Genomic DNA, 27,100 nt, shown 5'->3' on the forward strand with positions numbered 1-27,100 from the left:
AACAATGAAGCAGTGCATTATCTTCGTATTTATTTAGCAACACAGCCAATTACTATAATCAAATACTTAAGATACTAATAACAGCTTAAAAAGGCATAGAAGTCGAGAACAACAGAAGAGCATAAATCGCAAGAATAACAGGCTGTCATTTTTTATACAATGGATTTCATCCTGGGTCACAATAAAGAAGTCAGATAGCTAAAAAGCGTAAATGGCCTTGTACAGTAACGTGGTGAATCGTCTGCTGTCACCATGTTGACATTTTACCGAAGTTGGCTTTTTTCCATCGGTAGTACGGAACAACACATCTGCCGTTGTATACTCGTATCTCGTTGACATTGGTTCATATTTTTTTTGGTGTACAGCCCAGGGCCGTTTCTGTATTTGCCATGGTTCGGTGAGATCAAAATCGTCGGCAAGCGCAACCCATTTCCACACCTTCGGACAGTTGGCGGAACGGGAGCAAAGGATTACTGTGTGTTTATTTTAATATATACTTCGACAATAGTATTTGGGGCGCCGATAGGTGGGTCCTATCGATTCAGTTGATACGCAGATGGTGCTGTTTACCACTTCCTTGCCGGCCTGTGTGGCCGAGCGGTTCTAGGCGCTTCAGTCTGGAACCGCGCGACCGCTACAGTCGCAGGTTCGCATCCTGCCTCGGACACGGATGTGTGTGATGTCCTTAGGTTAGTTAGGTTTAATTAGTTTTAAGTTCTAGGAGACTGATGACTTCAGAAGTTAAGTCGCATAGTGCTCAGAGCCATTTGAACCATTTTTTGAGCCACGACGACGTACAGCTAATACCAGAAACAAAAACAGTTGGGGGAAAGTGGAGCTCTGCCCTCGTCATCTGTCGAGGGCGTTTCTATCTTACTGAACTGTGGTTTGCATTTCTCTTCCAAGCCGTATGGCACATTTCGATCACAGATGCTGACGTCAGTCGCCACAGTGGAGTGGTACTGTTTACGACGACGCGTCACTCGCACTGCCCACTGTGCCGCTAATCAGCCTGGCACGGCAACTGCGGCGGCTCGCAGGGTGACGCGGCGCGCACCAGCGTGCAATCAGCGCCGGCTGCGAGCAGCCGAGATTACGATAGCGGTCCGCCGACTCGTTGTTTAATGGAGCCGTCAGCAGGCCCAGAGGCGCCGTAATTGAGACGAATGCCGGCGAGTTCCCGCGTGGGAGCGGGCAGCGTACCGCGGCCAGGGGGGGGGGGGGGGGGGGCCACCTGCCCAACTGTTTGCTCTCTGCTTGTCGCCGCTGCGCCGCTTCTTCTCGCAAATAGGGTACGGACGTTCGCGGCTTCCGTAGTCAGGCACACCATCTCGACACACATCTGCTACAGTGAAAGTGCCACTGCCCACTGGTTCAGTTGCGCTGCATCTCTGCCTGCTCTCGCTACAGTGACGGATGAAAGTATTCACACACCTCGGTCCCTATAGAATATATTTATTAGGAGGTAAGATAACCAGAGCTGTTATTTGGTAAACCAACAGTATCGGGGTTCCTTCCTAATCTGTACTTGTCAAAGGACTAGCTTACCGCCAACTGCTTCGCTCACGTACTCTTGGACTTTAGTCTGCACTTCCTTTTTCTTGTTTTTCCTTAATCCTATTTTTACGTTATTTACAAATTACACCACCTTCTAACATTTTCACACTAATTTTCACTGAAGCACGATATTCCCCAAGTTTACTCCAGACCAAAAGGTGATTCTGGTAGCTCGAGTCCAAAGTTTTTGTAGATCGTGCCTTTTGCGTTCTTGTGGTGAAACTTTCATCGCCTGGCACAAATTTCCTTCTGTCTAACCGTAAAGTAAAATACCAGTTTTCACAGGTTCAGCTTTAAATCTTTTTAATATAATGAAACATTTCCTTAAAATTTCTCATCCCCTATTTCGCACCCATAGGGGTTGCATTTCCAACAACAGTGAAATACGTAATTTTATTTCTAACAGAGAAGCCAAATTCAAATTGCCGTAGACATGCCTTTGAAAACCACTTAGGAGTTGAGTCTCCAGACACAGTTAATCGAATTTTTTTGTTTTAATTTCTAAGAGAGAATCAAATACAAATTTTCATAATTTAACTTCAAACATACTACCATAATCAAATATTTGCATGAACATTTGACCCCCTTTTTCACTACCACGGAGGTTTCATTACCAAAAACAGTGAAATATCTATTTCTTATTTCCAATCTAGAAGCCTAATTCAAATTTTCATAGATTTACTTTTAAAAGTACATTGATAATTAAACATGTTCATAAAATCTTTCATCCCCTATTTCACTCCCTTCGGGATGGAATTTCAAAATCTCTCTTCTGGAACGACGCCTACAGTATAACATCACCATCCTCTGCAAATTTTAAGTTTCTGTCCCTTGTGGTTTGGACTGAGCGATGGTCGGTGAGTGAATCGGTCAGTCGGTACACTGCCCTTTATATACAGAGGTCAACTAAATTAACGTTCTGCAGAAAGTAAATAAGAATTCTGTACCAGCTGGCTTCACACAGTGCGGAAAAAATTATACGCACACCACCCGAACTGTAAGCGTAGAAACGACTAATGAACCGCGTTCAGTGCAGAGCTGCGCCTCGTGAATATTAGTTCTGATAGACGGTGAACGCCGTGGAACAACCAAATGGGCCGCAAATCGAAGAAAATAACTGTAGAGGAAAGGCAAATAGTTATCTCCTAAAATGAATAGCCTAAATCATTTTCAGAAATAGTTAATAACTGACATTATTGGAAGAACCGGGCGACTGCGCAGTCCGCAATACCGCGATTTAGAGAAAGAAATACTCTCATTAGTACCAAAAGAAGAGGTCGACCACAGAAGATAACGCAATGGGAACGAAATATATTAATAAGGATGGTCAAAAAAGATTGTAAATTTGAAAACTGTGCATTGCCTGCACATTTTAACGAACAGTTCAGGGAGAAAATCACACCATCGGATGTTCCTTATTAAGAAATGCACATCATGTAGCTAGGGTAGCTAGAAGACCATATATCAGCAAGAAGAGCATGAAATTGAGACTTTAACTTGCTAGAGAGCATAAAAGCAATAACACAAGTTTATGGGACACGACACCGTCCACAGATGAAAGTAAATTTAATAAATTTCTAAATTATGGCAGAATTTAGATGTGGAGATAACCATATACTGAGCTGAATCCCAAACACATGCAACACGCAGTAACGCACGGTGGTCGAGGAATTATGGTATGAGGATGAATGGCTACATCTGGTGTTGGACAACTTGTTTTTGTTGAAGGTAACATAATACATTCGAGTATTTAAATATAGTACAGGATTATCTGCAAGAAAGTGTCGATAGCTTGGGTTTACGCACATACTGCTATTTTCAACAAGACAATGGCCCTACACATATAGCGAAAACTGTTCGCCTGGTATCATGTTTGCAGTACATAGCGCAGACCCTAAACCAGTTGAACCTCTTTGGAGTGTGCTTGAAAGAATGGCCAGGAAACACGAAACACGAAGTGAGGCTGCCCTGAAGCAATGTCTACAAGAAAAACGGCAAAATACTGCCTCAGAGGCTAACAGAAGTATTAACATTGTCATTATATTTATGTACATTGTACTTTTCTTTGTAGGAATTAATACATTTTCCTACTATACGAAGCCAGCTGGTTCAGAGTTTATTACTTTTTGCAGACTACTAGTTTAGTTAATTGGGAAGGAAACACCATACTGTTGCTTTACCAAATAACACATCTGGTTGTCATCTTTAGTTCTAATAAAGGTATCCTACATGAACAAATTAATCGAATACAGACAGCCTCATAACTTCAACGCAATACATCCGGAGAGGCACAGTAGGCTTTTGGCATCTCCGAAGACTGCTAACTTAATTTTAGGGCAACTGTACAACTGGCTCTATGAATTAGCAGTAATAGCGGGTTTTCGTTTGTTTATTGTGGTTTAAAGGTGCGAAGTAGTACGAACATCGGTTGAAACTTTAGACCGAAGTCTTTTCCGGCGGCAGTCCAGGAAAAATTCTACAGGTGTGACGGCCGCCAGAGTGACAAGATGTATCGACGTCAAATCGAGACGCCAACATCAGGTGGTGTGATCTACTGCGATGGTATCTTTTTCCTCCTCGGCGACCAGTTGTACTGATGGCTTATTGTGTTGTCTTTGACGTCAGAGCACATGACAATGGCGTCTCGATTTGATGACTAAATATCGTGCCCCTCTGACACATTAATACGGCGCGATATTCAAGAATTATTCCTCCAGTAGTAAACACATTTGTATAGAGACAGATCCCAAACGCAATATTAATTCGAAGAGGAAGGGAGAAATGAATGAATTTTAGGATTTAACGTCGCGTCGATGACGAGGTCATCAGAAACCGAGCATGAGCTCTGATTGCAGAAGGATGAAAGAAGAAAATCGGTCGCGCCCTTTGAAGGGAGCCATCCGAGCAGTCGCCTTAAACAGTTTGGGAAATCGCAGAAAAGATAGAACTTGAGGCCGGACGGGGATTTTAACCGCCACTCTCCCAAATGCGAGCCCAGTGTCTCAGCACTGCACGACGGTTCAGTTCAAAGAGGAGTTACTTCAGGTATAGTAGTAGGAAAAGTATATTTTATGTCGTGAAAACATCGACAGTAATAATAATAATCTGTTACCGAACACGCCCCCTCCCCCCCCCCATGAACCGCGGACCTTGCCGTTGGTGGGGAGGCTTGCGTGCCTCAGCGATACAGATAGCCGTACCGTAGGTGCAACCACAACGGAGGGGTGTCTGTTGAGAGGCCAGACAAACGTGTGGTTCCTGAAGAGGGGCAGCAGCCTTTTCAGTAGTTGCAGGGGCAACAGTCTGGATGATTAACTGATCTGGCCTTGTAACAATAACCAAAACGGCCTTGCTGTGCTGGTACTGCAAACGGCTGAAAGCGAGCGGAAACTACAGCCGTAATTTTTCCCGAGGGCATTCAGCTTTACTGTATGGATGTAGGCTGCAATACGTACTGGGAGATGAAGCAGCTTGCATAGGATACAGTAGTATGGAGAGCTGCATCAAACCAGTCTCAGGACTGAAGACGACGACGACGACGACGACGACGACGACGACGACGACAACAACAACAACAACAACAACTACTACTACTACTACTACTACTACTACTACGAACACGGGGCGCAAAATCCAGAAGCCGCGACGCTAACCACTGTGCCACCATTTCGTCTGAGGATATTACGTGGCGAAAGGCATACGAAGTACCTCTGAAATACACCTGAAATTTGGACCGTCGTTTTACCACAAACGGTCCAGTGTCTACGGCTAAGTCGAGACAGGTGTTCGCTTATTTTGACCCCTGTTCCACTGAGTGAAGTCCCTGGGAAATCGTGTTACGGCAAGACCATAGCAGGAGCTCTTCCGTGAACTGGAGCCCGCTTCGCGCTTCCGGAGCGCACTCATTCCTCGACACAGCGCCTCACGGGGCGTGTCTACGTGTAATGCGCCCGAGTGAATTAAAGTGTCGGTGGCGATGCCATAATCTAATCTGTCTGAGCTACGATGGACCATGGAACTACCTGGCATGTTGTAAGTTATTAGGTTTTAAAATAGAAGAGCTGAAGAAATCTGTGATGGGGTCGAGTCCTGGAAGCAGGTGGCGGCGGTCCGGCTCCAACGCAGCCGAAGAGCCGCCTGTGAATACCTCGAATGCGGAAGACGCTCTCCGACACTAATGCGGCGGGAATTTCTGGAAGTCTGCGAGGCGTGGGACGCGAATGGCGGAGACAAAGCGACAGCACCAGGCGGCTGAATGCGGCGCCGTTTGTCGGCGAGACGCGGCGACAAAAAAGTCGCACCATTAAAAATCTTCCTCCTCTTCCGCGGGAAGAGAGAATTACGTAAATAGGCTGCAACGCGGTATGCTCAGCCCCGTTCTGCCCGAGACGCAAAGTGAGTGAACAATACGGCGATGGCAAAAGCTGTAATCAACAGTTAATGGTCTCAGGGGGAAGGGCGGCCGTAATGAATGGGCACAGCGCTAACTGCGAACCAAAAAACAATGGCAATAGTGCGACAGAGGGCCGGCACAAAGGCAGGCAACCGAGTGGGCCGCTGATGTGATGAAAACCCGCCGCAAGATGGGCCGGGTCCCTCGCGACGTCGCAGAGTCACCGAGGCACTTGCGCGACTCAAAGAAAGCCTCGAAATGAGGACAACAACCAACGACGGCACCAGCAAAGTCCCCTGTCATTAAACACACAATGCCCACCGACGGGCTACGCGAAGGAGAAAGAAAGAGCGATCAAACAGCGTGGGCGATCCAACGCCGTGTACAGGACTGAGGGTTTGTGTGCAATAATTCGTCACGCCTGTGGCCCGAAGTACGCGTACCGCGAGTGCGGACATCGTAATTAATATGCTTTCGATGTATTCCGTTGAGACAATGGAGTTGAGAGAAACAGGAGCAAAAGAAAGGTACATTTGTCCAGCAACCACGAGTAAAATCCATTTAGCAGGTACAGTGGAGGAAGAAATTATAAAATCAGTAATTTTATCCTTCCCAGTGTCAAAGAACACTAACGTGGTACTTTAACATAAATTTGCAAATAATTTCTTTCGTTTTGTGTGAAATTTCTGCAAAAAAGTTACCAACATCTACGACCAGTTTTTTTACCAAATATGCATTATCTAAATATATTACTTGCTTTAGCTGGACAACAAATTAACACAGAGAACGTAATTAACTCCGCAATAAATTCATTTTTTATTTGTGCAGTGGTGCTGCAAATTGATCGAGGTCCTCTGATATATGTTTCATAGTCTTCTGAGCGATCCGGCCCTTTGTCTAGAGGGCCGAGGACACACACATTTTGGCGGCGAGTAGAAATTCACGTGATGCCACGAAAGCTGACAGAAACGTGAGGAAGCTGAGGGAATTAAACAGGAGAAATGTTTCCTAGTAGCTACGCATTGGCCATTTCGGAGCACCGCAGATTACTGTGATGGAGTGGGCTACAGCTAGTGCGGTGGGTGGATGGGGGGCGATGCAGAGTGGGCTAGGCGCCGGCTACCGCGTCAGTCTACTGCTCTGTCTGTAGGCGGAAGCTAGTGCTGCTCGAACCTAGCACGGAACTGACGTCAAAACGACTTGCTACTCGATGCTGCTGCCGAAGTCGATGAACAACTTTGGAGAAGCCATACTGGATTTCGTCGTATTTCATTGTTTTCATTTTATAACTTGTGTGTTATGGCAGTACGCCGTTTCAAGACAACAGTACATTGAAGATTTATCATAAATACGTCACTCTTCTTACGATTTGTTGTAATTAAATGTGGGTAAAAGTGTACAGGAGATCCTAAAATGGATGAAAGATCTTGAGTTGTATGTGCTCGGTGTGGTGGTGTGGTTAGACTGAATTGTGGCGTTGAAGAAAGTATGTTCATATGCTATTACACGCTAATTTTTTTTCTTCGTCTTCGCATTTGTAACAGGTTCTGAAAGTCTTATTAACGTGCTAGAAGTACGGTCTGCAACAGTCGATGTTATTTACATATAAGAAAGTGCTGTCTCTCATAAATGAGCTTCTTCCATTCTAATGGTTCTAATGGCTCTGAGCACTATGGGAGCTAACATCTGAGGTCATCAGTCCCCTAGAACTTGGAATTACTTAAACCTAACTAACCTAAGGACGACACAGACATCCGTGCCCGAGGCAGGATTCGAACCTGCGACCGTAGCGGTCGCGCGGTTCCAGACTGAAGGGCCTAGAACCGCTCGGACACTCCGGCCGGCTTCCATTGTAAAACTTTAGAGTGATTTAGAAACGAAAGATGAAATTGCTGCGAGTGAAACGACCGGCAATGACGATTTTATTCTAGCTTGTCGCAAATATCTGGTCGTTTTTGCTAATACGTAGCGATTTCAGAGGGTGTGATTAGGCAGGAACCTAAGAGCACAACTTAAATTGCTGCGAGTGAAACGTGCAGCAATTACACTTTTATTCTTGCTTGTTATTTTAAGTATGCTGGGGGTTGTCAGCTACTTTAGAGTTCATCAGAGACAGCATAAAGCAAACACGAGAAGTATTACGGCAAGAAGTGAGAGCGATAGTTTTCCGAATATTTTAATTTTTTTTAGAGATATTCAGAAGCTGAAAAAGTGGCCAGGCGTAGCGCTTATACACCAGCGACGGTAGTTAGTAGAGTAGGCGGCCGGCTGGAGTGTGGGCGTGGGAGCTCCATACAGCAACCGCCATAGGTGCACGGCACCGGGACGCGTACACAGAGCCAAGTCGTCGGGTACAGAGCGGGTGCGGCCTTTTACCGACGCGGACTCGCCGCCGCCTAATGCGACACGGCAGCTGCGGCACAAAAGCCAGGACGGGTAAACAGCGGCGGGCACACGAGTGCACCTCTGCCGGACACACGCTTTTTGTACTGTTCTCCCCCGTCTGCGACAAAGTGCTTCTCAGGCGGCTGGCGCCAGCACACGAAGCACGGCCTCTGCGGATAGCGGGCCGCGCTACCGCACCGCTGCGAGACCACGGCTGCAGCTGTCTTAAACCTGTCAGACTTTAATCTTTTCTGGAGAAAGCAAAACTTTTTATTTAAGTGGTAATGCTCTTAGTAGTTTTTTAATGATTTTAGATGCGAGGTTTGTAAAAAAAAAACATGTACCAGTTTCCGAAACACACATCGTACGCTTGGCTTCATTTTATGGACTAATTACGAAATATTATGTATTATAATAAACAGTAAAATGATCATTCGATAATTACGGTGCAAAATAACAATATTCAATTATACAGCAGAATATAGCGAACCAATCCAACCACATCCGTGTATTCTGGTGGTTAAGGGATGCTGCGCACTGCTGCTATGACTTGCTGACATTTCCGTAGTGATGCCCAACAGTTGGCAGCACTTGTCGCGCATGTTGAAAAGGCTCGACATTCACAAGTGCCTACCTCAGGTTTCCATAGGGGAAAAAGTACTTCTCTTGCAGCTAGGACGCAGCAGTAAAAGTCAGTGTACACAACTGTACCAAGAGGGTGTGATTGCTACACGTAGCCAGTAAAGGCAAACGAGTGAGAATGCAGGACTACGCAAATGAAGTCATCAACCAACTTGACTAAATGAAAAACTGACTTGGCAAAGAACTTTAGCCAGGACTTTCAAAAGTTTTCATACAAAGTAAAAATAGGGTACGTGAATATCACTGCCACCCCTCGTCGCGTTACAGCAACATTTAAATCGACTAGTAGCAACATTTGCGTTCACGATATGTATTTGTTAAGAAATAGACTGACACGTACCATGACCACTTTAAATAAATAAAAAGATACTATTCGTGTATTAGTAGACGTCTACAAAGTAATAAAAGCGTTAATGATTTCGCAATAAATGTGAAAATATTGCAAGCTTAAAAGCAAAGGGATTTCCCCCTCCCCCCCCCCCCCTCTCTCTCTCTTTTCCCGAAGTACTTCACAGCTACAGGGCATCGCTACTACGTGCCATTGCCCGTCTCCCACGACGTGGACTAAGGGGTTGCGTCTTTCTAACGGACGTAATCAGGAATTGCAAAATATCGAACTAAGCAAAGATAACGATTTGAAAGTCATATTATTACACATTTTGACTTACGGATCACAATGTTGACCAAGGACAAGTATCAGACATGCTGCTAGTCTCGTGTAATAATCCGAACTGGTGAAGCGTAATACATTCGATGTCATAAATAGTGACTGGATGCTGGAATTCCTTCCTCAGCGAGAGTATACGTAGTTTCTACTATATATCAAGCAGAAAACGAGGACGCTGTTTCCACGACGCACTACCTCGACAGGAAAGACCGAGAGCGGCCGCATTTCTAGGGCACGACTCGACGCGACTTACAAGTATGTTATGCCACCGTTTTCTGAGCATGTACGGCGTTCTCACGTCGTGGCAACTTTCAACTTCCCGGATCAACTCTGCGCAGCCGTTGTTAATCGTTAACCTGTAAAACGCACTACAGGTGCAACCGCACCGCCTCCCACCCCCACCCCTGCGAACGCACAGTTCATAAATACTCACATACGTCTTTGTGTCTGGAAGATTCGTTACGGGAAAGAAGAATTAACGTTTTAATATTATGAAAACAAGTCCGTGGGTGTGTGATCGAGTCATGAACGAGAGTAACACTGAATATTTGGCCACAGGTCAAGCAGAATACTGGTACATACTACACACTGCACTAACACAAAATACACGCCTTGCACCTACGTTCTACATCTACGTGGTTACTCTGCAATTCACACTCAAGTGCCTGGCAGAGGGTTCACCGAACCATTTTCATACTACTACTACTACTATACCATTCCACTCTCGAATGGCGCGTGGGAAAAAGGAACACCTAAATCTTTCCGTTCGAGCTCTGATTTCTCATATCTTATTATGATGATCATTTCTCCCTACGTAGGTGGGTGTCAACAAAACATTTTCCCATTCGGAAGAGAAAGTTGGCGATTGAAATTTCGAAAATAGATCTCGCCTTTGTTTCAGCGACTGCCACCCCAACTCGCGTATCATATCACTGACATTCTCACCCCTACTGCGCGATAACACGAAACGGGCTGCCCTTCTTTGCACTTTTTCGATGTCCTCCGCTCAACCCTAGCTGGTATAGATCCCACACCGCACAGCAGTATTCCAGCAGAGGACGGACAAGTGTAATGTAGGCTGCCGCTTTAGTGGGTTTGTCGCATCTTCTAAGTGTTCTGACAACAAAGCACTGTATTTGTTTCGCCTTCCCCACAATATTATCTATGTGGTCTTTCCAATTTAAGTTGCTCGTAATTGTAATTCCTAGGTATTCAGTCGAATTGACAGCCGTTAGATTTGTGCGATTTATCGTATTCCCAAAATTTATCGGATTTCTTTAGTGGATGACCTCGCACTTTTCTTTGTTTACTGCCAATTGCCACTTTCGCACCATACAGAAATTCTCTCTAGATCACTTTGTAATTGGAATTGATCGTCTGATGATTTTACTAGACGGTAAATTACAGCACCATCTGCAAACAGTCTAAGGGGGCTGCTCAGATTATCACCTAGATCATTTATGTAAATCAGGAACAGCAGAGGGCCTATGACACTACCTTGCGGAACGCCAGATATCACTTCTGTTCTGCTCGATGATTTACCGTCTATCACTATGAACTGTGACCTCTCTCCGAGGAAATCACGAATCAAGTCACACGACTGAGACGATACTCCATGTGCACGCAATTTGATTAATAGTCGCTTGTGAGGAACGGTATCAAAAGCCTTCTGGAAATCTAGGAATATGGAATCGATCTGAGATCCCTTGTCGACAGCACTCCTTACTTCTTGGAACGGTAATACAGATGATTAGTACCAGAGAAAAGAAAAGTAGCGTATAAATAAAAATGTCAGACATACAAAGCTTGTTGACAGTCAAATGAAGATTGATGAGTTACACAAATATCCCGGTAGTGAAAAAAGGAAAGGTAATGGGAACAAGAATGCAAAACTTTAAAAAATATTATCAGTTGTTTCAACGCCCTCGGCAGCGAATCATTAAAGAATAATATCCAGGAGAAAGAATTAACAGGACTTAGTGAAAGACTCATCATCTTTATTCGACGACAGTGATTTAAGCAAGTACGAGAATAATAACGTTAATGGCCGCGAACGCAGTACCGTCCAGATGCGCGGCTAGTGGTATAGGAAGCTGTGAAGCAGCTATTCTTTCCTTGGGTACTTCTTGTGTTTTCCTTTATAGGTGGAATGAAATGTCTTTTCTTTAATTTAGGTGTTATTGTCTGAATTGATTGTGCCGCACGAAAATAAAAAAGATCTACATAATCGATCATGTCTTACGCAGCTGAGGACAGGTTGTGAAAATCTGTATTTGGTAATTAAGGAGATCTTTAAGGAAACAAAACTCTCACCTCCGATACGGCACCGTAATTCTAAGTGGGTTACTGAGGAAAGAAGAATACTAATGTGCACAGTGAAGCAGTCTGAACTCCCGAACTTGCTCGCACGGACTTTTATTTGGTAGTAATGTCTCGTTTAACTTCCTTAAACCCAAATCAAGTTTCCGTGTAAATAACAGACACAGCTCGTCTCAAACATTCCTTGTAAAAAAAAATATAGTTACAGCTTTTTGCTTTTTTCCCATTATAATTTCAAAGCCAATGTGCTCTAATAGCGTTAATAAACGCAGAACGATAAAAAAGTGCAAAGCACATTTCCACGTGACGTGAGTTAGTATCAGTTTTTTTAAAAGTGCTGCATAATATAATGTCGGTAATTAGCAATAAATCTGCAGCGAAATGTAAATCAGTTACAAGCGATAAAGGGCATTTTGTGTAACATTATACAAACAAAACTGATTTTCTAATTTCCAACAAAAAGAATAATTAGTTTAAAGTGAAAATGTATTGTAAATCATAATCCCGGCAGAGCTGTATACAATCTACGATTTAAACCTATTAATTTGAGAGTAATTTTAATTGTGTCACGCAGAGGCACTGCGAATGCAGCTAATGTATAGCGAAACAAAATCAATCAGTGTGACGGGGTGGGAGCAAATTTAACTGCGTTGCGTTAGCTGCAGTTGCTCTGGACGCGGGATATTTCACTCGGCGCAGCGTGCGTGGTACTCACCTCTTGTGACAGGAAGGGCAGGATTTGCGCGATGATGGCGTTCAGTCTCTTGGAAATCTCCGTCTGGAACAAAAAGCAAAAGAAGTCGTGGTGGAGAAGCGCTTCCAGTCCAAATCTAGGCGCGCAACGCAAGGTTGAACCCAACCCCACACTTCAAAAGTGGATGCAGGCACTACCAAGAAACGAGGCGCAGCGCATTAACGTTTTCTTTTATCGTCTAATAGTACCAGGATGAACCTTTCTTTTTCAAAAAAAGAAGGTGCAGTGTTTAGTATTCTCCCCTACCAAGCATTTATTAGCCGTACTATAACACGCACCGAACACCAGGCATTGTTTACACGAACTTTTTCCCAAATAAAAAATGAAAAGCACTAAATTGTGGACGTTCTACTGCAGGGTAATCAACCTTTTTTACCTATCGTTCACTTTTGTATCTCCGAAGTAGTAAAATTTTCTAACCGTCCTCCGGTTCCACAGTAAAGACGACCTATAAAGTAGGGACGTACCTTTACTTAACAAAATTTATAATGGAGAGTTACAGCAAGTTAAAGCATACAACAACACCGTAATTACTTAGCAAACACTTTGTGTCAAAATTTTATGAAAACCTGATGAAAATGTTTGTATAATCCTTACCGCCTGCCGTCCAACATGAAAGCTGGAACAAGCGTTACTGGGCAGTAACGACCAGGTTGGCCATCAGTGTTCTACGGTATACAGACTGATGATAGCCTTGTAAGCTGAAAACGAAGTAAATCATACCACAGAACATAAACAGTTTACTGCTTTTCATTTATAATTTATGAAGTGGTTTTGCCATGCAGAGACGGAAGAATCAGTTAATATTAGTCTTTTTCCAATTTATCAAGGCTCGTGGATTTAGTTTCAGGCTCTATAAACAGCGAAGTCATATCAGCCCATCTTTGTATCGTAGTGGGACGATTATTTTTAATGCAGACTAAATATGTATTAAACCAATCTCTATAACGTTACAACGCAGTCATCGGTATATCGTGGTTACTACTGACAGAGTAAACGTACATATTTAAATGTGTGATCAAAACGTTTAGGAGGCATGAGTTCGTAGTACATCTTGTAATTTATAATATTAAATAATTACCCCGAAACGCAAAGTCACCGCCCACATAAATTACGAAAGACCTTCGACGCCGTTCACCATTTTGAAAATCTTGTTACTCAAATTTTTCACACTGAAGTGAAGTTTCTTACTCCTAAAAAACACTCATTCTGAAAACAATCCCGAAGATGTCACAGATGTTTGTTTGCAATATCCTTTCCTCCAGGAGTGCTAGTCCAGCAACTTCTGTGAAGTTGATGATGAGGTACTGACAGAAGCAAAGGTCTGTAGGCTGGCTTGAGTCTTGCTTAGGTAAAGCAACTGCGTGCGGAAAGGCGAAGGTTGCGGGTTTAACTACCGGCATGGCACTGTGTTTCCATCTCCCAGCAAGTTTCGACCTTTCTACTATCAGCTTTTAGTGAAGAAGGCAGAACTAAGTTTTCTTGCAGGTCAAACGATTTTTTTCCCCTTATCAGCATACTGATGACCCCACCCAAGTAGTCTATTATTTCTCGTTATGCACATGTGTCACAGAGCGATGTTCAGACATTAGGTGTCGACTGTTCTCTCTCGTAAGACGATTCGGATGGGGACCTTCACCGGCTAAAAATTGCACTCTAACGCTTAAAAGCGCTCTCTCAACCGCAGTATACTGTCTCATGCACGATCCATAACTTTACCCTGAATCAGCGGTGAACCTGGAGGAGGGAGACACGAGCCGCTACGCCTCCCCCCACCCAAGGACTTTAAGACAGAAGAAAAAGATTCTTTGAAACATAGCTTTCAGGCTTAAGAGTGTCGAAAATTTTCTCGTTATTTAGTTGGTAGTATGAAACCCGGCAATGCTTCGCTATTATTAAATTTGTATGGAAATTGGATATACATGCTTGTTTCTTTCCCCTCCTCTCTGTGTGCACACCCTCCTCCGCCCCCCCCCCCCTCTCTCTCTCTCTCTCTCTCTCTCTCTCTCTCTCTCTCTCTCTCTCTCTCTCTCTTTTCCTCCCCCGCCCCCCAATACTCTCTCTTCTCCTCCGACCTTGAGCCTCGTTATTGTTACTGAAAATTCGTGTTCTGCAGTACTGTTCTAATCATAAGCCGATGAGCCATATACAAAACTTTTCTATCCAACTGCGAGGAAGAAAACAAAATTACATATTGTTCTGTATACTTTTTTAAAATGCATATAATGAGAACCAATAAGCATGGAGGAAAGGCTTTGTCTGACTCTGAGAAAGGAAACAAAACCGCACACTTCCACAAAAGAGTACAGCACAGGATTTTCTTTACCCGAGTCTGTTTTCACACGAGACCTGTACATTTGTTGTTTAAAAAAGTATGTAGCCCGTGTCAGGCTGAATGTCTGTTACGGTATAGTGTAAAAATATTATCCGAGAATTTTGGTGATTCCTCTTGAGATATCATAGATATTTATGTACCTTGTAGCTTATGTCCATCCACAGTTTTATTAGTGTGTTGTGTAAAAAATTTGAGGTAAATAACTTTTCGAGATTGTTTTGAAACAATATTATACATACACTCATAAACCATGTATATATCTAAAAAATGTGTCGCCGATGTCGTTCAGCACGTTTATTAGAGTATCGTGAAAAATCTGAAGAACTTTTCGAGACTTTTGGCAACAACGTTAAGCTAATATCTATCTCTGTTTCGTAGAATAGATGAAAAAACACGTAGATTTACTGTAGACGATCTGCAGACAGCACAGCGATAAAAAAATCAGTGCCGTCGTGCTCCCTATCCTCCCCGACCGAAATCTTGGATTCCACTCCCCCCGAAATATTTATTATTTCTCACTAGACACCCTGCGAAAGGGGACTGCTCTACTATGCTGCTAGAGGTATACTGTGACGAAGGAAGGCAGGCAGGAAGGAAGGAAGGAAGCAAGCAAGCAAGCAAGAATATAATTAAACGTCGCGTCAACTTCAAAGTCACTAGGGATGGATCTCAGATACAAACGATGAAGATTCTCTAACGGAACCATCCCAGAACTCAGCTGAAGTCAACGAAAAACGTGTAAATATTGGGAAGTGTGGATCGGTGCTCCTTCGCCGGCGGGTGTGGCTGAGCGGTTCTAGGCGCTTCAGTACGGAACCGCGCGACTCCTATGGTCGTAGGTTCCAATCCTGCCTCGGGCATGGATGTGTGTGATGTCCTTGGCTTAGTTAGGTCTAAGTAGTTCTAAGTTCTAGAGGACTGATGACATCAGATGTTAAGTCCCATAGTGCTCAGAGCCGTGTAAACCATTTTTTGGTGCTTCTTCCCAAATTTGAACACAGTTCCCAATATCACAGTACAACTTCGCTGGGTGTCTAACTATTCGTGATGTGCGATTTGTCGGGTACAAGATACGAATAGGAGACGTGAATCAGAAAAAGACAGGATACACAGTAACATGGCAGAATGTGTGTGTGTTTATATATATATATATATATATCATGTGTGGCTACCAAGCGGCTCTGCCCAAACCTGAATCTGTTAGCAGCAGGACAGCTAAAGCCACAGAGTGGCACTTAGCTACATGTCGGCTGAAATAGTGTGTTCATTACTGAAACCTCGAGAGACCAGTGCGGCGCGGAATCGACTGGCGGCAGCATGTTGTCCGCTCGGCACCAAAGTCGGCAACGGAGCGAGGGTAGCGAGCAAAATATTCCCGCCTCCGCCCGACCACGGCCGCGGAGAACGGCTGGGAAGCCAGGTCTGTCTACTTGTTATTCACAGAGAGGCGAGGAACAAAAACAGACGGGGCCCGGGGTTGCGTGCCGGCCGCGACCTCGGGTATCGACCGCGAAGCGACGCCGCGCAGGGCTAATTTATATATTCAGCGCATTTAGAGGCCGGATTAAAGTTTGAACGGCCACCTACAAAGCGTAACACCGCGCCGCGCCGTGCCGTGCCGGCTGCATATTTAAAACGCCATTCCGCTTCACACGGCGCCCGCCGCCGCCGCCGCCGCCGCCGCCACCGTGGAGTATCGCGACGAGCAAACATCCGCAGCGGCTCCTGGGAGCGGACACGTGACAGCGAGCGGGACACACAGACTGGACGCCGAGTGGAACCCGGCCGCCACGGCAGTGCGTACGTCGCTTTGCAAAGGGGAAAAGCGGAAACATTCCAGATTTACAGTGGCTTGCCTTCACACGCGATAAGGTGATACCGGAGTGTCGCTAGTCTGCCGAGGATAAGAATATCAGAAACGATCACAGATACCACTTGCTAACATCTTCAGTGGGAAGACTAGTCGAACTCAGTTCTCCCAATTAGTCTATCCTGTCCTAGTCTCTTCAGCTCTGCATAAAAACTACAACCTACCATCCACTTGAACCAACTCGTTGTCTTGAAACCCTACCGCCCCTTCCCAAACTGGCGATTCCTCGCTGCTTCAGTACCTGTCCTATCAACCTGTCCCTTCTTTAAGTCTGGTCTTGGCGTAAAATTCCTTCATGCCCAGTTCGATTCAGAGCCTTTTCTTTGTTTATGTGAACTACCCACCTTATTTCCCCCACTTCAAAAGCTATTTTCTTCTACTCTGCGCTATTTATCTTTGAGGTTTCTGCGCAATATAAAGGTATACTCCGGACAAATACTTCCAGAAGACTTCGTAACGCTTACATTTTTAAACATTTCTCTCTTTCTAAAATCCTGTCACACTACTGCCAGTGAGCGTTTTCTATTGTCTCGATCTGTACCATCGTCAATTATTTTGATCCACAAACAGCAAAACTCTTCTACTGGATTCGGTGCATATTTCCTTATATAACTGTCTCACTGTCATCTGATTCACTTGTATAACTCTTAATCACCCTTATGTTACTTTTAGTTATGTTCTTTCGAGGCACTATTCCATAAACTGACCTTCCGAGACTTTTGTAGTCCATTGTAGAACTTTCCCTTTTTTCAATTTAATTACTTCCCCAAATATATCGTGCTTTCCTTTCCTTCTTGCTCACTGTAAAAACTGAATAATGTGACAGAAGAGAAGTTTAGCGCTTACAATAACTAATTTTGGATTTTCGGTAGGTCCGGAGTTGGTGTCTAGGCAAGATACAGCGAGGGTGACGGGCACAGACACGACTCGTGCGCCAGAGTATTACATTCATTACGGAGGGGACACTCAAATCTAATTCTCGCGGCTATAATCGGGCACCTCCAGTAGTTCTGGATCCGTGTTGTCTTCGCTGACACTCTAGTTATGAACCTGGAAGCAGTCTACTCACCTAACCTCATTAAATACGCCTGGTCTGGGTCGATGTCATAAAGTACGTTTTTGATTACAGTATGTGCCGTAGGAAGTTGCACGGTTGCCTGTCAATACCCACTCACGCTCTTACTGACATCAAATTGTTCAGTACCTCGCTTGTACGTTGCAGGTAACATGACAGAGTGACTTCTACTGCTGGGTCTGATTTTATAGTTTCAAATTTGGAGAAGCTGATGTAAGTAGAGGGCGACAAATTATGAGAGGAACACGAATGATGCACGTTTCCATGTAGCGTTTGAGTAACTGGTTGCAGATTCTCCAGTCGCTTGCAGTTGCTGTAAGTTGGCAGACAACACGAAGAATGTATAATTCGGATTTTTTCCTTCTTTTCAGATCATCTTGGATTCGTAGTATTTCTTACGGGCTGAGTACGAGCTTTTATTACAGCGAGTCTGAAAACTGTGCAAACAGCTTAATATCAGATCGTTGAAAAATTTGCAGTCGTTTGCTACATTGTTGCGTTCCCTGTCAGTCCCCGATTTAAATGTGACTACAAATACGACCAAGCTTAGAATACTGCTTCTTCGGGGGAATAAGAACACAGTAAGAAAGTAATTAGGAATTGGCTGATTTGGGTGGAGCGGAAGGGAGTCGGCCGTGCCTTTTTCAAGAAACCATGCCATCATTTGCCTGAAGCAATTTACGGAAGTCACCGAAACCTAAATCAGGATGGCCGGACGTGGGTTTGAACCGTCGTCCTCACGAATGCGAGTCCAGTGCGGTACCCTGCGTTGGAAACAGAAGACTAGATGGTACAGGCAATTCGCAGATACATACGAATGGCAGGATGACAACTGACGAAGCTGTAGGAATCGTGTTAGACAGTAGCGTAGGCTGTTTAAAGGAGTATGAGGAATCTTGTATTAGCCACCGAGTTATGTTTTATTGTGTTCTGGGACTTTATTCTATCTGTTAACACGTTACTGAAAAACAGGGGTGGGGGTGTTACACTCTGAGCAAGGAATTTATTTGGCTGGGACATGCGTTGTCACGAAATGCCCCAGCCTAAAGTACCAAACAAAAATTGCTTCCTCGGGTACATCGATTGAAATGTGGTGTGTGAGTCTCGGCAGCAGGCGCCTAGCGCAGGGTTCCCAAACTGTGTTTCGCATGACGCTCGTGTTCCAGGGGAACTGAGTACGTGCTCCACCAAAAGCTATCAATAACACAGCATTTTTCTTTTCGATATTTTGAGGATGCCAATAGTTTTTAATTTTATCGTAATTTCTGTAAAACTGAAGTAATCACAGAATGAATGAAATAATGTTTAACCTTCAGAATGAGCAAGGTATTCCATCAAAGCACCAGGCTTCTCAAAGCATTCCGACAAAGGAAAAGTTTGTGAATTCCTGGCGTGGTGTACTATGTCATCCGGCAGGCTGTCCTCTGCTAAGTTTGCTAAGATGGTAGCATCCGCCGATAGAGAGAAGGCTAACGTATACATTCAGCACATTAAGATAACTCTGGGTATGACATGGAGCGATGTCAAATTTCCCGAGTTTTTTTTAAATATTTTTTTTACCGCAGACTCGCCGACACACACACACACACACACACAGGGTGTGGGCGGACACGCCCTCGCCTCGCGCTCTGCATATTTAAAAGCCGCGGCGGGCGTCGCCGGGGCGACGGTAGCGGCTAGTGGCCAGCGACTTCCGGCGCACGCACGCAGCACGCGTGTCGGTGCGTGCGAGGGGCCGGCGGCCGGGTCGCGGCGACAAATATTGGAGCCGCCGCCAGACTTGGCCAGCAGGTAAATATTTGCGGCGATATGTCGGCCGCAGCGGCGTCCGTGTTTGCCGTCGCCTCAAAGGGCGCTTCGCCACTCGGCACACACACGCACACACGCACTCACGCACAGAGACAGAGGCAGACAGGCAGACGCAGGCGACGCGGTTAGCGGGCAAGAAGCGGCGCGCCTCGTTAGCGAGGCGAGGCGAGCAGAACAGAACAGAACAGGGTGGGGTGGGGTCGCTGCAGCCCCGCCACTACTGCTTGCTGCCGCGCTCTTCCGCCGCGCCGCCGCACTTTTGTACAGACTCGCCATCCTCCAGCGTGTTCCCCATTAACCTTCAGCCAACACTACCGGTCCGAACGATCCAGCACGCGCTAAATTACACGGCAACCGGGGGAAGGGAACAGGCGTGGCATTCCCTCGAGGAAACGAGCACGTATTTCGACGGTGCAGACGCCAATTCCAAACCGGCTCGCTTAGAATCCACTTTGGTTTAGGACACGAGGTTTACCGCCTGTAATTTGAGCGGTCGACACTGACTATGTAGTGTAACCTTCGAGGTTCTAAATAATGCAATTCGAGTCACAAATTCGCGTCTTATAGAAAATAAACGAAGGCTAAATCAGAGACTCAGTTTTTACAGTTTCTAACACAATTCACCAAAACCTGACGTTCTAATTACAAATAATGGACATATAATTAATGAGACTGAACAGTTCAAATTTCCGAGTGTTCAGACAATAAACGATCTGGAAATCTTACGTTAAGGATCTTGTTCCGAGACTTAATGCTGTCATATTTAATATTAGAACAGTATCTGAACTAAATGATAGTTCTACTCGAAAAGTAGTCTGCTTTCCTTATTTTCATTCGCTTATTACGTACGGTTTTATATTTTGGAATGACTCTTTCCATCCTCAAAGGGTACTTTTGGCGAAGAAAAGGGCGGTTCGGGCAATAAGCGGTCAAGTTCGCGAAACTTCTATCGACCCCTGTTCATTAGTCAGTTAAGACTAGGCGGAAATCCGATTCGCATTTGGATGCCTCTCCGTTGACTCTGCTCGGAGGAACATCACAATTACAGGTAGTTTGCGTAAACCAGTGTGCTGCCATCAATGCATCTTGTATACGGATGGCGATTCCCCCTTTATCGTCAGCTTAGGCCTGAAGATGGTGCAGTGACGCGCCGAAACTGGTAGCCGTACAAAATGACGTAAGTGCGGCTGTACCTGTTTCATTCTCTTACAGCACTGGTGCAGGAGGGTGTGCAGTGTTGTGCTGCATCCATTTTCAATAAGACACCGAAAGACTTCAGAAATCTTAACAGTAATTTACGGTTTCAAATCGAAATTTAAGAGTTTGCTCGTGGCTCTCCACTCCTACTCCGCCGCCAAGTTCCTCGAAAAATTAAGCTAATTCCTGTGTTACATTGTGGATTGCGTTAGGCGCTGATTCCGAATAGCTGATTTATAATAAATAAGCAACAAAACCTTTCCTGAAAAAGAGGTGTATGTCAATGCTGCATGTATCAAAGTGAAACCGTGAGGACAATGTCTATGAGGAATAAGAGAATAGAAGTTTCTGAAATTTTATAGTATACGAGAATGCTGAAGATTAGACGGCTATACTTAGCAACTAACGTAGAAGAACTGCATCGAATAAAGAAGGAAGCAAACAGAAGGCACAACTTGTACAAAAAAGAAACATATTGGCAGGTATCAAAGAATAGTTAATATACTAATGGAACCGAGGGGAGTAGAAATCACAGAGGGAGAAGAAGGCTTGAATACAGTACCACGCACGTTACTACTACTGCTGTTACTACAGCAACTCAGGATTACAAACAAAAAATAAATACTCTGGAATATCATCCTGTTTTAAAAGACTGCCTCGTTCTACCTTCCTTACCACCTTTAAAATTTTTCTCAAAAATTGTTACATGCGAACATACTCGCGCTTTTATATGCTGAGAGAGAAGGCGACAGTGGCAGTGGGAAAGAGATGGAAAAGTAAGAAATACTGGAAAATATAATACAGTGCTTGTGGTACCGTGACAGCGAAGGAGGCAATGATAGTGAGGCAGCAGCGGGATATGGTTGACAGTGACAGAACAGTGCTAGGAAAACAGTGAAGGAGACAGTGCGGGGGAGACAGGAATTGGGGTGACAGCCAGTGATAATGAGAAAGTATATGACAATGACAACAAGGGTGGCAGGGAGAGGGGGGAGGGGGGGAGGGAGGGAGGGAGGGAGAGAGGGAGAGAGAGAGAGAGAGAGAGAGAGAGAGAGAGAGAGAGAGAGAGAGTGGGAAGGAAGGAATGAGACAGCAAGAGGGAGACAATGGCAGTGAGAGGAGAGACTAGTAGGAGGAGAGAACAAAGGAGATGTGACTGTGACACAGGAGGTAGTGACAGACAGAGACACGCAGAGGCAATGACAATGACAATGAGTTGGGCTGAGTGAATGAGTGAGAATGGGCGAGTGGAAGTGGATGGGCGAGTGGGTGTGAGTTACAGCCAGGGGACCTTGTGGGAGTGAAACTTTTTGAGTTGCGTGTTAAAAAGAACTCTAGTATGTTCACATTCCAGATGTTTTGGGAAAATTTCTGTGCTGAAGACGGTAGGATGTGGCAGCTCGGTACCCCTGTTTTCACCCAGAGTCTTTTAAAACAGGAGAACATCAGCCTTTTTTGTGCTCCAGTATTTTTCCGCTCGTCTAAATATGGTCCATTCGCTGCTGTGATATTGTTGAGAATTTTGGCATCACACAGCATGCGATTGATCGTATGGCATTTGTTGGATGGGATATCCGCTTCGGGGTTCGGCCGCCGTACTGCAAGTCTTTCTAGCTGACGCCACTTCGGCAACTTGCGTGTCAATGATGATAACGGACACACAACACCCAGTCCCCTGCCGGGAATCGAACCCGGGCCCCCTTGCGTGGTAGACGGTAATGCTACCGCTACGCAGGCGGACACACACACACACACACACACACACACACACACACACACACACACACACACAGCACGTAGACACTTAAGAGAGCATTGACAAGAGGCAGAGAATGACTGGTCTCCTTTGAGGCGGTACAGCAACGAGTAAAAGCTCACGGCGCAGAACTGAAGTAACCGTTTCCCTTGTCCAGTGAGTAGCATCAGTAAGAGAGCGTATAGTATTCAGCTTTGGCAGAAGTACCACCTTATAAACGACACCTGAGACTATAACCCGGAGCTAGTGAATGCCGGAATATTCTCTGCCTGGCAGTAAAGCCCGTACAACTGATGTCAGTGGCAGCCGCACGCGCTACAGGATGCACGCATGACTTCCACATGCAAGCTCAACAATGTAGGCGCGGAGCTCTGGTGTTCCATCGTGTCCAGACGTGCACGCTATAGAAAATTGTACGGCGCATGCACGGTAATACACAGTGAACGAGCGCTCTGACTTAGAATCTGCTCGCCATCACGTGGGCCGGAGCTGCGGGACGTCGGACTGCGTTCCTGTTTGTTCGGCGCTCTCCTCTCGGAGGCGGCAGGCAAACAGCGGCCGGCAGCGCTGCACAGCAAACGAGCGCCGCCACGCGGCCGACAGGCGAAACACTGACCGCAAACATCTCTCTCCTCTTACTGCCACTGCTCGTAGGGTCTGCACTGTGCAACAAAACGAAGCACTCGAGGAACATCCTCTTCATCTTTAATAACCTCGCGTCGCGAAATACAATGTGGTAAAATTCGTGCCGTAAAATGATTTACTTCTGTTCTCGAGGCATGAACTTCCTTGGCTTCGCCAACTCACAACCGAACGGTCACGTCTCACACTACACTACAGATCAGCCACCACAGGTTACACATAAAAAAAAAAAAAAAAAAAAAAAAAAAAACACAGAAACCAAATAAATACTGTCATCGTGCCCCCCCCCCCCTCTCTCTCTCTCTCTCTCTCTCTCTCTCTCTCTCTCTCTCTCTCTCTCTCTCTGTGTGTGTGTGGGGGGGGGCGGAGGGGGGGGGGGTATTTTTCATTTGTTTACTTTGGGAGAGAAATGGAATTTGTGATCGTGTTTGGTATTACTGTCTATTACACGACAAACCAGTGTAAAGAGTGAGTGGCTATTCATATTTACTTGGTCATTTACTAGAAGCTTCTTTACAGCCTTGGTAATTTTCTTGTACAATTAGGAGGCGTCTTTCAATGTGTGTTCCAGTTAAATAACTAATAAAACACAGAAAAAATAAAGTACACACATACATACACATTAATACATACATTACGTCACATGCCACATTTTCATATCAAGTGTGAAATTCGCCGTCAGATATCGATTAGGTTCAACCCGTCCACGTGGAGAGCTCGGATGAAAAAAAAGGAGGGCATTTGCGTTTTCTTTCCTAAGTAAAGATGCCGACATTCGCCATCACCGATTTCGGAAACTTTTTATTATGCAACGAGCTGAAGAGGGCCATGACAGTTGCAATATTATTTCTTTTATTACTTGAAGACTAATTTCGAGCGTAAATTCATTATCGTATCATCCAAAAAAACAGAAATCAGATATAAGCGATTTGTACATTACAGAACTGTGCCACCGTACAAATATAGCTGATGACAATTGGTACTTATTGATAAGCCATGTAATAACGTACGATAGTCACACGAACTTCCAGTGTTGTTGAAACACATCTTCAGTATAAAGCAGTACAGGAGTGAACTTTTTCCACCTGAGACACCGAAGTTTAGAAGATATTAGGAAGACTAGGAAAGGGGACAGTTAACGGAACTGCGCAGTCTAGGCACAACATCATTTTACGTACTTTTTCCCTCTTTCCAGTTTTTTACGGCGTGGTTAACCGCTCATGCGGTAACAAGCATACCAGAATACGTATTTCAAATACAAGCGAAGATCTTTACTGGAAGATACTTCAGCTACAATTTCTAAACGCCTAAAAAAGACGTCTAATTCGTCATGCGAGCGCCATACTCGGTAAATCGGTGAAAAAAATCGGTGAAGCTAGTAAGACAATAACAAAATTGTTGGTACACCAAGGAATCTGAATCCCGCAACAACGACCGTGAGTGCGGTGTGCTGCCCGCACTGAGTTCACACGACCTCATTGGCAGAGGATGACACGGCGGCCGGTCGGGCCGTCGCGGCTGGGCTGTCTGGACCTGAACGCGGAGCTCTGCTTGCTTTTCGTCCCAAGTTCTATCAAGCTTTTCCGAAAACAACGCTGGTAACGGTTGTCAAATAATGACATTATGATACCCAGCATTGAACACTTTGTGGCACTTGTTCGTAAGCAACACAGTGCAGGCCAGAGGGTGTTTGCGGGTCTCGTACTGGTGTGGACAAAGGGCGATCACAATTTGCGTGACGGTACGAGAAAGAGTGGCGCGTGTACGGAAACGGTGGCATTAGAAGCTGTGCGTGCCTGGCGATTTGCAGTCCCGGCACGCGCCCCCAGTGTTGGGATTCTCGGCCAGTTTTAGGAGGAGTCATATGGCGCAGCTGTTGGTAAACAGCAAACAAGGAGCTGTGTGACCAAACATCGTATGTCGCTCCAGCGTTTGCAGCAGGCGTGTCTGCAGATATCGAAGGAATTCATAGGATCCTAACTAAAGTTTAACACAGATGGTCGGCGAATTTTCACGCTAATCTTCCGTGTACAGCAGGGTGTGCGCTGATATGAAACTTTCTGGTCCCAGGATCCACGTTCGAGTGCAAGTCCGAGAGACAGTTTGGATCTGCCAGAAACTTTCAGCTTCGATGAACTTAATCGGGAACTGTTGGAAGAAATGCAAAGTTTCTCTCGCGAAAGACCCTTCACTAAATTTAAATAACGGTTTTTCGAAAAAGACTGGGCCACATTCCATAGTGTAACCCGCGTACGGGTTCTAATAATAACAGGGACTGAAGTGCGAAAAGAGGCCTACAATCTCTCTCGCACGCTCAATACGCCAATGAACCAGGACCGAAAGATATACTATACAGTTGCTTGCGACGTGTAAAAGTAGAGGTAAAAGTCCTAATTATGATTTAATTTCATAACAATATCAATCAGATCGATGTTAATCAGTACGAACAGAGCGTTTGCGGAAGATGTCAAATTTCAGAAATATCTATTAAGATGACGTCAACTGATTTTCGTTTTATCCAATTAGTATTCATCACTGACTGCAAGGATACTTTACTACTGGTGTATGCGATTTTATTAGCGCGTGCAGTCTTCCACTTGCTTCTCTTTTGTCTCTATCCCGTACCTACACGGGATCGGCACGTTTATTATCGTATTTGGCATTGTCGATGTTAGAGGGTGGTCGGATCTCGTTCCTGTCACCAACCTTTTAACACGCCTCCCCCCACCCTACCCCCCCGAGGGAATCTGTGTACCCCTAAAGTGTCTGCGTCTAGGGTTATATATGTGAAAATGTGCTTGCATAATTCAGGGCCGTCGAAGAATTTCCTTTGCTGATGTGTAGTGTCCTCTCTGTCCCCTAACGCACTGACGTGGCCCCAGCAGTCTTTCGAACAAGTCTTACTTCTTACGGTGCGCTGACGCTCTTACGGATGCCCACTTAGCACCACGCCCTCTCTCTGCTTTCTTCGTAACCGTGCCGCCTTTCATACTAATAAAACGAGAGTTCAGCGCAAGAAATAACAAACAAATGCTGTACACGTAAGTGAGCAGTCTCAGAGCCCGAGTTCAGGGACCTGGAGTGTCTCAAGTGATCAGCCGCTGGCGTTGTATTCCACACTTACCAGACTCTTGGCAGGGAGCTTTTCCTCCTCTTTCTGCAGGAGGTCGATTCGTAGTGAAATACAGCTGCGCACTACGCACGTACATACTGCTCTCCAGTTCCGCCTCTTCTGGAGAGGCACCGAATCGCTTTCAGTGGAAGGAAAGGAAAATATTGCGCGAGCTGTACAGCGCGGCAGCGTCTGCAGTTCGCTTTAGTTCACGCTTATATTAACCGACAAGCAGACAGACGCCACCAGCACGCCCCCTGTAATTAACGAAGTGAGGAACGAGCGCGTCCGATGCGGCGGCGCTTTTCCTCTCGCGAGTCGCAATCAGCAACGCACGCGCGCGCACAAAAACATTCCTCATTTAACGGCGCGTCAGCCTAAGATAGCGACGCCGACGCCTCCAATGAGATTTGAGATCGTCTCCCGCAGGAGGAAATGGAACATGGCGGCAGTGCAGTAGCGAGAAGAACGGGGGGCAGAACTGCCTCGCAAGACGAGTTGCGGGCTTGTCAGTCGAAATGAGCGCCGGATTTCTTTTTTTCTTTCTTTCCTTTTCTTTTCTTCTCCCCCTCCCTTCCCCAGCCACC

The 27,100-nt window shown here is 45.3% G+C and overlaps 1 protein-coding gene across 5 annotated transcripts in view; it reads right to left on the reverse strand.

The window, feature by feature from the left end:
* Positions 1-27,100, reverse strand: part of LOC126413321 (transducin-like enhancer protein 4) — a 465,877-nt gene that overhangs the window by 231,457 nt on the left and 207,320 nt on the right. For all 5 annotated transcript variants that reach the window (XM_050083226.1, XM_050083225.1, XM_050083224.1 and 2 more), the window contains one exon: positions 12,679-12,741. In XM_050083226.1, the coding sequence (XP_049939183.1) occupies positions 12,679-12,741 (63 nt within the window). The remainder of the gene's footprint in view (positions 1-12,678; positions 12,742-27,100) is intronic.

Source organism: Schistocerca serialis, chromosome 7 (assembly GCF_023864345.2).
Source record: "Schistocerca serialis cubense isolate TAMUIC-IGC-003099 chromosome 7, iqSchSeri2.2, whole genome shotgun sequence".
Lineage (NCBI taxonomy): Eukaryota > Metazoa > Arthropoda > Insecta > Orthoptera > Acrididae > Schistocerca > Schistocerca serialis.